The sequence below is a fragment of the Cupressus sempervirens genome, chromosome 9 (genome assembly GCF_028749045.1).
Source record: "Cupressus sempervirens isolate cs-2001-9-10 chromosome 9, ASM2874904v1, whole genome shotgun sequence".
Taxonomy (NCBI): Eukaryota; Viridiplantae; Streptophyta; class Pinopsida; order Cupressales; family Cupressaceae; genus Cupressus; species Cupressus sempervirens.
This window is the reverse complement of record NC_143126.1, coordinates 527,925,483-527,940,360: the sequence shown is the minus strand read 5'-3', so window position 1 is coordinate 527,940,360 and position 14,878 is coordinate 527,925,483. Positions and strand designations below refer to the sequence as shown.

At 33.8% G+C, this 14,878-nt stretch overlaps 2 protein-coding genes across 2 annotated transcripts in view; both read left to right on the top strand.

Moving 5' to 3' along the window:
• LOC149539670 (protein LATERAL BRANCHING OXIDOREDUCTASE 1-like) overlaps window positions 1-13,660 on the top strand; it is a 258,828-nt gene extending 245,168 nt beyond the window's left edge. The window contains exons 3-5 of the mRNA XM_089802606.1: window positions 12,636-12,867; window positions 12,963-13,258; window positions 13,317-13,660. Coding sequence (XP_089658732.1) covers window positions 12,636-12,867; window positions 12,963-13,258; window positions 13,317-13,660 — 872 coding nt within the window. The remainder of the gene's footprint in view (window positions 1-12,635; window positions 12,868-12,962; window positions 13,259-13,316) is intronic.
• On the top strand, window positions 748-6,442 carry LOC149539671 (transcription termination factor MTERF15, mitochondrial-like). The gene is made up of 2 exons (XM_089800894.1): window positions 748-2,052; window positions 5,824-6,442. The coding sequence occupies exon 1, from the start codon at window positions 921-923 to the stop codon at window positions 2,040-2,042; it is 1,122 nt and encodes a 373-aa protein (XP_089657020.1). The 5' UTR covers window positions 748-920; the 3' UTR covers window positions 2,043-2,052; window positions 5,824-6,442.
• Window positions 13,661-14,878: the final 1,218 nt, after the last annotated feature.

Below are 14,878 nucleotides of genomic sequence, written 5' to 3'. Positions count from 1 at the left end.
AGAAGAGCGTGTGAAATTAGGAAACCACTACAGATTGCAAGGAAAGAGGAGAACTTTGCACAAACATCAATTACGGTTGAAGAAGATTGAGGGAAGTGTGACGAACATGCCCAAACAATTAAAACATTTTACTACAACCCCAACATAATGTTTTGAGATCCTTGAATTCCATGTAGGACACAAGGTCATATGAACTTGTCACCTATGCATGTTAGTTGTTTCTTTAACATTTCAAGACTTGTGGGATTCAAATGCAGGGCCTACCATAGATACACAGAGTTTGTCATCAACAGTTGTGTCAAACACGTAACTTTCTCCTCATGCGAACGAACAATTGTTATCGCTTGCAGTTTAGACTTTGTGTGAGTATAGTGGAAGAGGGCTAATCACCGACCATAATGATTGCAAACATATTGCAAGAAGTTTAATGACATATCAACCATTGCCCACAAATGATATGTTGGTTTCCTTAGTATAATACGCCTTCTACAAATAACACATTTGTATGAGAAAACACATTTTAATTTATCATGACATTAATGAAATCCAAATCTCTTCAAAACTTCAAAACCATAAAATGTAGAAATCTCCTACATCTTAACTATTTATAGTATCACAAATGAAGCCCAAATCTCTTCAAAACTTCAAAACCATAAAATGTAGGAATATCCTACGCTTAAACCATCCATAATATCAGAAATATTATTTTTGCTTTTAGAGACCTCCTATTGTAGTCTATAAGTGTGGACTTTTCGAAGTGTATATCTCGTTATGACATTCTGGCGATTCTTATCCGGTGCTCTTGCCGCTGGGTGCAACAAATGTTAGCCCACGCTATCTTCTTCTAATCTGTTGGGCAACGAGAAAGCTTCAGAGCAAGAGAATAGTGGCCATTTGCGAGTTCAAACAGTCTATCTTGAATGGATAGCTTATTTTTCCGTTGCTCAGTTTATGACACTAGGGTTTCTCTTTTTACTCGGCCTACATCGCTGGTATCTCATCTTCCTTCCATTTCCGTCCATTCAATCGCTTTGACAACGCCTGATTTTCTTTTGGCCTTTGTTAGAAATCCACCAACAACCCTCATTTCGTCAAGAATTTCATGGCGTATATCATGTGAAGGCATACCCACAAAGCCGTCACATTTAAACCCATATGTAGTAAGAAAGAGAAAATGCCGCCATGATGCCATGAAAGATTTCTTGCTAAAGGAATGCTGTTTTTCGTCCTCTGAAATCACATTACTGACAATCAAAGACCCCAGCCTCTTCAGAAGAAAATCTACAGAGAGAGTCCAGGAGGCAGTTCAGATGTTCAAAGACTATGGGTTGACGGTAGAGCAGGTAAAAAGAGCCATTTTAAGAAACCCAGATATTATAACTCGTACGACCACCCATTTGAAGCATACATTTGAATACTTGAGAAGATTAGGGATAGCTGAAAAAGATGTGAGTTATATCGTCTCCTACAACCCCAGGATTCTTAATTTTAATTTGGATAAAACTCTTGCTCCGAGAATCTTTTCTCTGATGAAGTATTTTGGGTCCAAGGCTAACCTATTTAAGGCTCTCAGGAAGGCACCTGGGATTGCGTCCTGTGATGTTGAACTAGTGAATAATAAATTGAAGATTTTGGAAAACGCAGGCCTCCTAGAGCATGATATCAAACAGCTTCTTCAAAAGAAGCCTCAATTCCTTTGCTCCTCTGTAGGTAAGATAGAGAAGAACATGAAGTTCTTGACATGTACGCTAGGGTTAAGTCCAAATGTTGTGGTAAAAAATCCCGTATTCTTAGACTTTAGTGTAGAGAAAAGGATGAGGCCACGGTTTAAGGTGTTTCAGTATCTAAATTCACGCCGTAGTCTGGTTTCAAGTCTGATAATAAGTGAGGAGAATTTCACTCGAAGGTTTCTATCCGCCAGGCCTGAGGTCAAAATGCTATATGAAACGTATAAAAGCAAGACGGCGGATGTTGAAATACCTGAACTTTTACTTACCAAAGATAATTTGGAATTGAACGCTGATTTGCAATGCATCAGGTAGCGGTTTTGAGGTATGTTCTAGTGATCTTCCTGAGGGATTCGCTTATATCTACTAAAGCTACACTTTCCTGCAATCCATTTTTCCTCTTCAATTGTGATGAACGTTTATGGTTCCACCCTCAATTTATTGAACATTTATGTATGGTCATGTTTAAAACTAGATCAAATTAACTTCTATTATAAACGATTCTCTACTTTTGGTGGAGAAACCACTGAATGTTCTTCAAAGATTTACCAGGTTTGATCTTGAATTAGCTGTTTTTAAAAATGAATTCAACAAGATTACATAGATATCAGCATTTCTGTCTTCAATGAACTCAACAAGATTACATAGATATCAGCATTTCTGTCTTTAATGGATTCAGCAAGATTACATAGATATCAGCATTTCTGTCTTTAAGCAGATTATAATCATTGACTAAACGCATGCCTTTTCTTGTCGAAGTTTCTTTTGGTCTCAAAAGGTGGATTTATTCTGCCAAAATTACCATAAATGAAACCTGATCCAATCTCATGCAGCTACACCCATCTGAAAGAGGTACACATCATAAACATAAACTGCAAAAACTAAAGAATTCCTCACCTTCAAGCCATTTTCAGTCTTTAATGAGCCAGTCAAAAGACATATATACCCACAACCTAACACCTACAAGAACAAAATTTGAATATCCAAAGTAAAGTTTCTCCTCACGTGGATGCCCTGCACCATCATGCGTGTTCTTGAAGTTTATTTGGCTAAGCTGTCACAAAAGGGGAATCTCTTCTGCCAAAATTACAATGACTCAAACCTGATACAATCTCATATTTGAAATTTGAAGCTTAGTAGATGATGTGTCACACCATAATTCTCACCAAATTAAATTAGCCTCCTAGATTAGTCGGATGTTCTTTCTACTAATCCTTAATGACGATGTTCTCAATGCACTCCTAAACATTGGTATCTACACTGATTGGGCCATAGAAGCAGATCGATGTAAACTATTGTAAATGCAATCATCAACATTGATGATTAAAATGAGTATTTACTTTAAACTACAATACTCAGATTAGATTGGTATTGTATAATTACATTGTTCTATTCGTACAATAAACTGTTTTGTGTTGTGGTATTTTTGTGTGAGATTTGTTAATGGAAACAGCTCAGTAGCATCGATTATAATCTCTTGAATCAAGAGAGAGTTATCATGATGTTGATCGCACTAACATATTATAAGTTGGTTTACAAAAATGAATCTTTTATTTGTAATTATATAATTATGCTTATTGTACGTGAACAAAAACAAATAATATTGTGTTTGTAGATAGGCTAGTTTACATGTGGTAAGCAGTTTTTTGTACCATGCTGGCTTTATAAGCAACTATAAGCATACTTTTCAGGTCTGATATCTGTATTGCAGTCACTTTTCTTCATGATTGAAGTTTGTTTTCACAGTTGACAAGAGGAAGAAGGAATAGTTAGATCTGAAAAGCAAAATGAGATACATGTAGCTGCTGTGGGCTGCATTAGGTCCTAGGGTTGACATTTTACTGAAACTATAAAATAGTAGCTTGCTTTGGTAGGAAACAACCTGCCAAGTACATCTTAGGAGATTGAGGCTTTGAGTCCAACATTCAACAGATTGCTTCCCTCAACCAAGCCATAAAATAACCAGATCCTTCCGATGTTAAGACCTTTTTTATAGAACATCCTTCCATCTAAAATAGAGATCTACTATGTTTCCAGGTACGGCCAGAATTCATCCCCTACCTGTACGAGGCGCATTGCAGTGTACAGTTCACCTGTGGGTATGCCTAGGTCTGCATGAGGGCGTACCTGCAGGTACCTAAAGGCACCTAACATCAAAAAGTAATTTAAAAATGACATTTACTAACTTTTTTTTGCCTACATCCAAAATTCCTAAAACACTCCTAAATGCATCATTGCACCCAATACAAAGATCATTTTAACCTCTTCACTTTCTTTTCTCATAGTCATTTTGGCATTTTGAAGGGCAGCTGATACATATTATATGTCACGTGACATAATATTGAAATTCTGATCTATCAACTGACATTTAATATCTATCTTTATCACTACAAGTAACCAAATTGATATTATATGTTACATGACATAATATTGAAATTCTGAACTATCAATTGACATTTAATATATATCTTTATCAGTACAAGTAACTAAATCTATATTCCTCTAAATACAAGTGACATATTTTATATGTTTCACATGTTTCTGTACAGAGCAATAAAAATAATACATTCCAGCTAGTAGTTTAGATATTTTACTTTTAGTGTTTATTTGATATTTTATCACTGGAAGATTTCATTTTGAATACTATTATGACCACTTTTGCAAGTAGCAGACAACTTGCACTAATGATTTCCCTGAGGCTTTTTGGCAAAGCTAACCATAACAAGACGAGTTTTGCTGAATGGGTTCTTTTACCAGTGCCTCATAGATGTTTAAATGGTGAGTTACACCTATTTTGAGGCATGAGACAGGCTTATTGTTTGATGGTGGATTGGCAAGTCTACATAAGAAGCCTCTCAGCTAATGAGCTCTTGGTGAAGCAGTTGAGATGAATAAAAGGGGGATGACAAAAGGTGGTGCAACAAGCACTTTTTCAGCATAGTGAGCATCAGCAATACATACTTGTAGAATAGCCCCTATCATGATTCTTACCATCTAAGGCTGTAACAGCTACATGCAATTGCCGAGGCCTTTTCTTATGTTAGAAGATCATTCATAAGAAGTCCTCTCTTCCAGCTTATCATTCCCTTTTGGATTCAACTTCCTGGACCAACCTAACAAGTAAAGGCTTTTGGTACATGGGCAACTAAGATTTTATTATTCTAATGACATCCAATCCAATATGCCCTTTAAAGGGAATTTGTAGGTATTGTGATTTTGTTAGGTTTTCTGTGAACCATCCTGAAATTTAATCACTCAAGGAAGTTCTCGTTACTTATCAAGATAAAATATAATGATCATTATGCATTAGAGTGTTGTGTTGATTCCCATCTTGAAACTCCAGTCTGATCCGTGAATTATGGATCATCTTTTCTAATTCTTTGTAAATGATGAATTCCCGCCTTTTCATGTGTAAGGCTAACTAAGGAGAAGTGATGTTAATTTCTTTTCTTGTTTTCACCATAATTTCAGTTAATGTAGTGGTTAGTTTTGTATAAATTATGCAAGCTTTTTAGTTGTTAATAGAATTTCGTCCATTCTTAGCTTACTCTGTTTTCCTCACTTTCATGTCTGCAAGTCTTGCTTCTAATTTCCAGCTTATTCTTTAAAGGCTTTCGGTACATGGGCAACTAAGATTTTATTATTCTAATGACATCCAATCCAATATGCCCTTTAAAGGGAATTTGTAGGTATTGTGATTTTGTTAGGTTTGCTGTGAACCATCCTGAAATTTAATCACTCAAGGAAGTTCTCGTTACTTATCAAGATAAAATATAATGATCATTATGCATTAGAGTGTTGTGTTGATTCCCATCTTGAAACTCCAGTCTGATCCGTGAATTATGGATCATATTTTCTAATTCTTTGTAAATGATGAATTCCTGCCTTTTCATGTGTAAGGCTAACTAAGGAGAACTGATGTTAATTTATTTTCTTGTTTTCACCATAATTTCAGTTAATGTAGTGGTTAGTTTTGTATAAATTATGCAAGCTTTTTAGTTGTTAATAGAATTTCGTCCATTCTTAGCTTACTCTGTTTTCCTCACTTTCATGTCTGCAAGTCTTGCTTCTAATTTCCAGCTTATTCTTTATGCAGCTCCAGCTGCAAAATTTTACATGGTATCTGAGTACATGGGAGCTAGGAAGAAGCAGCATAAATTTTATAGATATGGAAGATTAGAACTAATAGACAAAATGTGTTATCCATTGTCTTGGGGAGTATCTCCTAATACCTTTTTACTTTGATGGTTTGGGGAGGTTACTCATGTCTCCTAGTAATTGTTTTCATCCTTCTGCCATCAAGCTAGCCTTAGATAACTATTTATTAGTCTTGGAAAGAAGGGATAAAGAATAATTGCCATGAGCAAGATCTTTTGCCCTGGAGATGTTCTTGAGCCAAGTGATTATGGATAAAAGAATGCATGGTTGATGGCTGAACAGTAATTACATGGTCTTCGGACTAATATGCATTACTATTTGTCAATATACTCTACGTCATATAGAGCACATTGAGTGCCTTTCTTTGCTTGAACAACCAACCAACCAACTGTACAGAGACATTGAATCTTCATCTGGAAGTGATGTTTCCTCGGACAACTAGGCTCATATGGATGGCACTAAGATTTTTGTTATCCTATCTTGTGTACACACATCCTTTTGGGATGATCGGTTTATTAAATAACACATGTACACCTGTTGCTTCTTTAGAGTTCAAAGTTGCTTCATTGAAAGCTTCTAATGATTCTTTGCAGTAGGAATATTCATGTCTTCTGGATTCAGTTCATTGGGACCCATTTATACCAGACATTACATTATTGTTTGTAAAGTTTGACATTGTGGGCTTGAAGGACACCATTGTGGACCTTCATATTCTGTTGTGACAGCTCCAATGGAGGTGATTCATCTTCTTTTGATGTTATGGGTGCATCTTTAGACCCTGTTGTTCTCTCTTTGCCAACACTTGCTTCTATTGTAGCAGAACTACTCTTACTGGTCTAGCTATCACCAATCTCAAACAATTTAGTCAAAGATCCAACTCAACTTCTTCCAATTAAATATTGGCTATTGAAAGTACAAAATACTAAAACTTTGGCATACCATTAATCACAAAACAAATGTTAATGTATAATGAAAAATATAATATGCCTAACTCTGCTCAAATTCAGGGAAAATTCGCTCATTTACAGAAGGTGAACAACAAAAACATTGCAACGATCCCTGCGGAAGGAAGACAACAAGAAGGCCAATCATTTAGCCTTGAAAGCAAGTCACTATTTGAATTCTTTCCTCCCTCTCCAATTTGGTAAGGCTACCTGTAAAAACTTTTCTTTTGAACCTTCCATCTGCCCTAGGTCGAGCGCAGTCAATAGATCTACGGCTCAAGGGGATAAGAGAAAACATTTCTCAACTTCTAATCCTTCATTGTTAAATCCATCGGGCGACATCCATCGTGACGTAGGATTGAAGGACGACGAGGGAAAAAAACCCTAAAAATTCCAATTTTGGGGATTTCAAATCTAGCAATTGGAGCTAATTGTATTCCTTTGGAGTCGAGGGCATCAAACGCTAAAACCCCTTCAATCAGGTGGCATTTTCATCATAGTCGCCTTCCTGTTACGGACGAGGAGCAGGGAGGAAGGAGAAAATATAGGGTTTCGTCTGTTATTTCTTCTTCTCCATTGATGGATTCGGCCCCTGAGATTATCTGAGCCCATACTAATAATGATCCCCGAACCCTTATTTTGAACAATATGTATATGAAAGGTATGTCGAAAGGTACGTGGGGATATCGCAGTCGCAATTACTCATTTGTAAAATGGTGCAGCCGACATAATGGGCATTAAATTATTATTAAATATTTAATTAAAATTATAAAATCACTGTTTGTAAATTTGAAAGAACTAATAAATTATAATATTCAGTCATTCTGTCGGGGTCCAAGGCTAATTGAAATGGCTTAAGACTTCCTTTGGTGATCAGGTAAGTATTTCTATCCTTGATCAAGATTCTTAATTTGTTGATTGCAAAAACCTTAGTCTTAAGAGATAGATTGTTAAAAGGAAACCCCATCTTTGTAGAAGGCTATCATCTCAAATTTTGGAAATAGGTTCTAAATTTTGATCCAAAATATTTATAAAACAAAGGTTTTTAAATGTGTTTTGTTTATCTAATCTTTCACGAGCTTCTCTACAACATTTTTTATTTACGATTGACAAGCTTTTGGATAGTTTTTAAAGGGATGGAAGGGAAGTTTATTTCCTCTTTTAATGTAAAAATCTTAACTTCTATGAAATTATGATTGAATAAATTGGATTCTATTCAACTAGTTAGCAATCAATCTATTTATTATTTGCACCCTAAAGTTTTTCAAGGTAACATTAAGGGTAAAATTATTTTAACCTTTACTTGCCCATGTAAGCAAAGAAATGCAAGCTCTTGGACTCCTATATAGATACCTTCCAACCATTCTAGTAAAGAATCAAATATTTCTATTCAATTTAATGAGGGAGGGGATTTTTCATTTTACAACCTAAGAATACAATTTCATCGAACCCTTTGATAGAGCCTTCTCCAAACCTCGATGATGGAGGTCCTAATAAGGAATTGGAAGCAGATAGATGAACCCCTTGTAGCAATACCAAAATTGAATACTTAGAGGCAAATTTAAGAAAGGATATCCAAGTTATGAATGCTGAGAGTAAAATGGTTTTGTAATGAACCCTTTTTGGGGTCATTCGTTTATGTGCAACGTTTTCTTTAATTTTTATCCTTCTGCCATATTTTCTTCGATAATATTCAAAAAATAGGGACAATTAAGTCACAAAATCCAATTGCAAAGACTTGTTTCCAAAAATCCTTTGGAAATATGCAATGGGGGTGCTCTTCTTGATTTCTTTCCTTAATTACATGCAACTAATTTGCGAGGAGGCCAACGCTTAATAGAGTGATCCAATAAGGATGTATATGAAAAAAAAGAAGTAATTTATTATGACGTGAGAATGGGATCGATCTCCATTATGTATCTTGCAAGATTGAAGAGTTGCATGGTTTTGAATGTTTAAGAGACATATCTCTTCCTAATCGTATCTCTTTGTGATACCAATAAGACTATAATGCAAATCGCTTTTCATAATTAATGATTAAGCACTACTCTTTCCAATTGTTGTTAAAATAATCATCCTTAACCAACCCTTAATTGATCCTTCTTATACAATGCTAATATGTCTTCCCTAATTTGGTGTTTCTAATATAATAGTTAGCACGTATATTAATATGAGTTCAATTATTGATTTATTTATTCAACTAAAATATAGATTAAATTATAATCATGTACGTTTCATTATTGATTTTGAATAATTATTATTTATTTATTTATCATCTTATTCATCATGTTAATTATGTTATACTCATATCATATTGCCATAATTTTGATTACAAGATAATATGCAATTTATAATTGTTAATAATATTTTATTATAATCATCTTTATTATGATATTCTTTCTTGATATTATAATATTATCATAATATATTTAATAATATTATTATAATACTATAATAATATTATGATATTATTATTATGTTTTCTTGTTAATTATTCCTTCTTGGCTGCTATCATATTATATGATTATTATCAACATAATTATTATCATATTATGTTCTCTTTTTTAAAATTTTATTATTTCTTTGACTCTTTATATTATTAAATTCTATTAAAAAATTGGGGACGTGATAGTCCACACTTCCCAAAATTGCTTGTCCTCAAGCAATGCTAATCTTCCATTTAGTATTGTCGATTATTGATCCTGAAATGACAATTGTGACTTGAAGTTAGAACTACAAAACATAAGCTTATCCAACTAGAGATCATAATATTCACTAAGAATAATTTTTAAAGATGGGTACTTATCTTGATGTAATTTAGTATCTGTCCACTAATAATTTTTGGTCGGCTTCATTTGTAAGAATGTCCTTGCTGCTTGGAGCTTACTAAGTACACCTTGAATCCCCATCACTCACTAACAATGTAGAGTCTTGTCGTAGTCTATTTCTAAGCATTACAACATTCATTAAAGATCCTCTTGATCCAATCTTGATAGAATGTTCTCAATTTCCACACTTGCTATTCACCGTCCATGGTGCATTGATCCTCACTAAGAATCCTTCATGCTTTGGATACTCAAAGATGTTGTCTCTGATCCTGGCAATCACTAAGAAACTGTATACTAGAATATATGAAAACATAAGCATGCACTAAAAATGTATATAATTAGCGTACGAGACACGATGCAAACACAAAGTATACACATTGATGCGTGAAGACACGATGCAAACACGAAGTAGACACATGAATGCATGAAAACACGAAGCATACACGATGAAGACAAATGATGCATAAAGGCACAAAGCATACACGATGCAGACACATCATACATTCTTTGTTGATTTTCACAATGAAGTAGAGTAAAAGGAATGAATATACTTCCCCAATATGCCTTTTGATCATGGATCCTACAACACAAATAATTACTAGTATATAATAGCTCCAAAGAAATATGAGTCTTGTGATGATCTCTTTCTCATTTACATAATTATTTGGAAGGAATTTTTATCTCTCCTCATTAGGATCATCGTAAGATGGTAGATTTATGGTGCAGAGGGCACGTGAAACAAGCTCCAAGCGAATTCGACAAGTGCTCGAAATTACTCTGCCTCTCCCTCCACCAACTCCCTATCTCAGGATATCATAATGTGGATGAGAAAATTAATCCAATGAATGTAATTATTTGGAAGATTTCTTTATATAGTACACAGACAACTTTCTCTCTCCTTATTACGATCATCTTGGGATGGTAGAATGACGGTGCAGAGGGTGCGTGAAACAAGCTCCAAGCGAATCCGACAAGTGCTCGAAATTACTCCGCCTCTCCCTCCACCAACTCCCTATCTCAGGATTTCATAATGTGGATGAGAAATAGACCCCTATGTACTATAATATGTTCCTAATGTCATCATGATTCCTTAGGAATGTATCTTAACATAGATATGTATCCACTTATTTTGATATTTATCTAATTTTCATTTTTCATATATTCACATCTATACTTGTGTATATATACATATATTTGATGTGTTTTTACTTTATCACGACCCAATATATTTAATAATCAAGAATCCACTTAAATTACATATTCATAATGAAAATAATACTTACCTCCATATTACCTCAACACGAAGTCTATGGAATTGATTTATGTTTGGTATATCTTTACATATTAGCATTCATCTTTGTCTTTATATTCCATATTGCCTCAAATATGCTTATCTCTTCTCTTTGTGTCCCCACATCATGTGAGAGACAATCATATTAAAAATTATATTCTCACAATCATATTTCATAATAATATTAATATTTGAAATTAGGTATTCTCCCTCTTGAGAGACAGTATTAGTTTCCATGTATTATGAACGAAGTATCATGTATATATTAACTCTATCTAATATTTAAATTTACAAATATTACATATATTTTATCTCATAATATTGATTTCAACATATAAATGAATAACAAAGGGGAGTAAGTGATACCTTATATGTTGTCTCATAATTTGTAAGTTACCTTATTTGGGATTTGGCCCCACCTTTAATGTTTGAATAAGGAAATTGGCTGGTCCTTTTTTAATAAGTTTTGATTCTCGAGATATTGCCACCTTGATTTTATTATTATTATTATTATTTGTGTTTTATATGACAATTTTTCTTCAACATCTTCTCAACAACACTTCAAAGGGATTCCTACAAGAGATCCATGGCAGGGGCCAGGAGAGGCAGTAACATGACTAATTCTCTTCTCTTCGTAGCATCTATGGATGACTCTACGCTAGTTGGCAATCCCTCCACATAGAGCATTGCTAGCTATACTAGATCTATCTTCCCATTATATTTATAACTCACCATTTAGGATAAGTTATCTCTTCTCCCTTGACTTGATTTCTTAATAGTGTGATGATGTATATCTTTAAATAATTGGTTACCATTGTTTGATACGATTCAAGAATAAAAATAGTGTATGTGGAAGTTATATATATATATATATATATATATATATATATATATATATATATATATATATATATATATATATATATATATATATATATATATATATATATATAATATCTTTTTGAGTTTGTTAATTGGTTGTAAACCCTTTAATATCCTTTGAAAAAGAAAAATCTACAAAAGAAAATATGACAATTGGTCATATTATTATACTGTAAGACTCTCAACCATTCATGGTTTCCTTGGCTGCCATAAATCAATCTATAAGTCCACTTATTAATCATGCCCAAAAATTGTTACACCAAGGCTATCATATTGTTTAGATAAAACTTCCAAGGTGGACTGCACATGCAAATGCACCAAAATACATACTTCACGTATCTCCCTAACATCGTCTTTAGTTTCCAATCTCTTTCAAAATGTGGATTTCATTAGATGTTGAACATCAACATCCAATCAGTTGCTTCCAATATCTCACAATATGAAATGGTCTGTATCATATATCAATTTGATGAATCAGAATACTTTCTGCATTGTATTATAGATCGTGCTTGATCTTTATACGTATTCTAAATAGTTCTTTATTAGATGACTTGTTACTCCTTACACGTGCTCCAATGCTCCTCTTCAAGCTTGTTGATTAAAAAAATATCTATTAACTTGGTATCCACTTGGGATTATACGTATCAAGGTAATTTTTATGATGAATATTTATATTTCGAATCTCCTAGTGAGTGGCGTCCACTTCGGAGCATTCATGTATGAATATTATTTTAATGCCTACATCTTAGGTAGTAGTTGTTTGTGAAACAAATAGTTGCGGAGTGAGCCCCAATTTGGCTTTTATGAATTCCACGTTCCTTGATAGATCGAATAAGAGGAGTGGCTAATGAATTCTTTAGACTTTCCTTAGATGAAAAACAAAAGTATGCTCTGCAAGCTGGAGATCCTCAAGGGTATGGTAATATGTTTGTGGTTGATGAAAATCAAAAGTTGGAGTGGGGCGACCTGTTGGCCTTTGTAGTTATGCCTAGAAAACTTGTCAACTTAGCTCTGTGGCCAACAACGCCGTCAGATTACAGATTCTTTATTACTCTTCTACAACCATTTGAGTTTGGAAACATTATTTGCATTCTATTATTACTCAATGTTTTCTTTTCTTGAAATGCGATTGTAGAGATACATTGGAGAAGTACACGACTCATGTGGAAGGGGTGGCTAAAATTATCTTGACCCTATTTGCTGAAAATTTGCAATTAAAAAGTGATTATTTTAAACATAAGTTTGGAGACGGGCCAATGGTGACTATGAGAATGAATTTGTATCCACCTTGTCCTAGGCCTAATCTAGTGTTAGGATTAAGTCCTCATTCAGATGGAGGTGCTATAACTCTTTTACTTCAATTCAAACCTCTTTATTCATTATTACTGAAGAAAACATCTGCCCGCTATATGAATCATAGGATCAGTTGTCCGCTCCATCTCAATTTATACTTGGTCTTTATTGCCTACAAGATATCTCTGATTAGTTTCCTTTTGTTATTATCTTCTAAAAATGGCTTCTTCTGCAAACAATGCTACTGAATCATCTTGTAAACCAAACTGGGATAAGTTTGTTCCTATGGAGAGGGTTCAAGAGATTGCACGAAGGAAACCCCATTATATTCCTCAGAGATATATCATATTAGATGATGAGAGACCATCTTCAACACCACTTCCTTCTCTCATTACAGTTCCTATAATCGATATGGGAAAACTACTTTTGCCCTCTGATAATCATGAAAGACAAAAGGAGATGGGTGTTCTTTCTAAGGCCTGTATAGAGTGGGGTTTCTTTCAGGTACCACGAAATTCTTTCAGAGAATATAACTAGATCTCACATAGATTTTTGATATTAGGGTTTGTAGTTGTGCTGATGATGTAGTGATCCTCAGGTTGCTGATAATTTATTTCTAGAGTTAAACTAGAACAGATTTGAACAGACTTAGGTTTTTAGATTTTTTAAATTGCAAAAATCAATTTATTTTAAACTAACGCACAATGGTAACTTGTGAGTTTCTTATCAGAGGGGTCTTAGATTTGAATCTACTCAAATTTTAAAAAATAATTAAAAATAATGTCAACAAATATTAGTGATAATAAATCTAGGCTTTGACCCTACAAAACTTCCATTGTCCTCTACCTTTTTTTTTTTTTTTTGTCCCATTTTTTAATAAAACCTCTTGCTTACTTTGTTGTATTAAAAATAGTGGATCATTGATAGATAAACAATTACAAAATGCTTGTAGATAAATTCTGAATCAAACTATGTAGAATATAAGTACTTATCTGTACTTTGACTTGTAGCAAACTTTTATTAGTCTTCCTTTCTTCAGCAATGGCAAAGACTCCTGATCATTGTATAACAAAATGAAGTTGATAACAATAAATAATGTTAATACTTATGCAAGTACTGAGATTCCTTTAATCGATTTTAAAATCTGATGTAGTTCACTGATTTGCTTAAGCCTTCTTTCACATAGAATGGCAAGATCATGGCTCTGATACCATTGTAATGAACCCTTTTTGGGGTCATTCATTTATGTGCAACTTTTTCTTTAATTTGTATCCTTCTGCCATATTTTCTTCGATAATATTCAAAAAATAGGGACAATTAAGTCACACAATCCAATTGCAAAGACTTATTTCCAAAAATCCTTTGGAAATATGCAATGGGGGTGCTCTTCCTGATTTCTTTCCTTAATTACATGCAACTAATTTGCGAGGAGGCCAACGCTTAATAGAGTGATCCAATAAGGATGTATATGAAAAAAAAGAAGTAATTTATTATGACGTGAGAATGGGATCGATCTCCATTATGTATCTTGCAAGATTGAAGAGCTGCATGGTTTTGAATGTTTAAGAGACATATCTCTTCCTAATCGTATCTCTTTATGATACCAATAAGACTATAATGCAAATCGCTTTTCATAATTAATGATTAAGCACTACTCTTTCCAATTGTTGTTAACATAATCATCCTTAACCAACCCTTAGTTGATCCTTCTTATACAATGCTAATATGTTTTTCCTAATTTGGTGTTTCTAATAT

Bases quoted from the DNA above. Each gene is read 5' to 3' on its own strand.
- LOC149539671 (XM_089800894.1), top strand. From the start codon at position 921: ATGGATAGCTTATTTTTCCGTTGCTCAGTTTATGACACTAGGGTTTCT.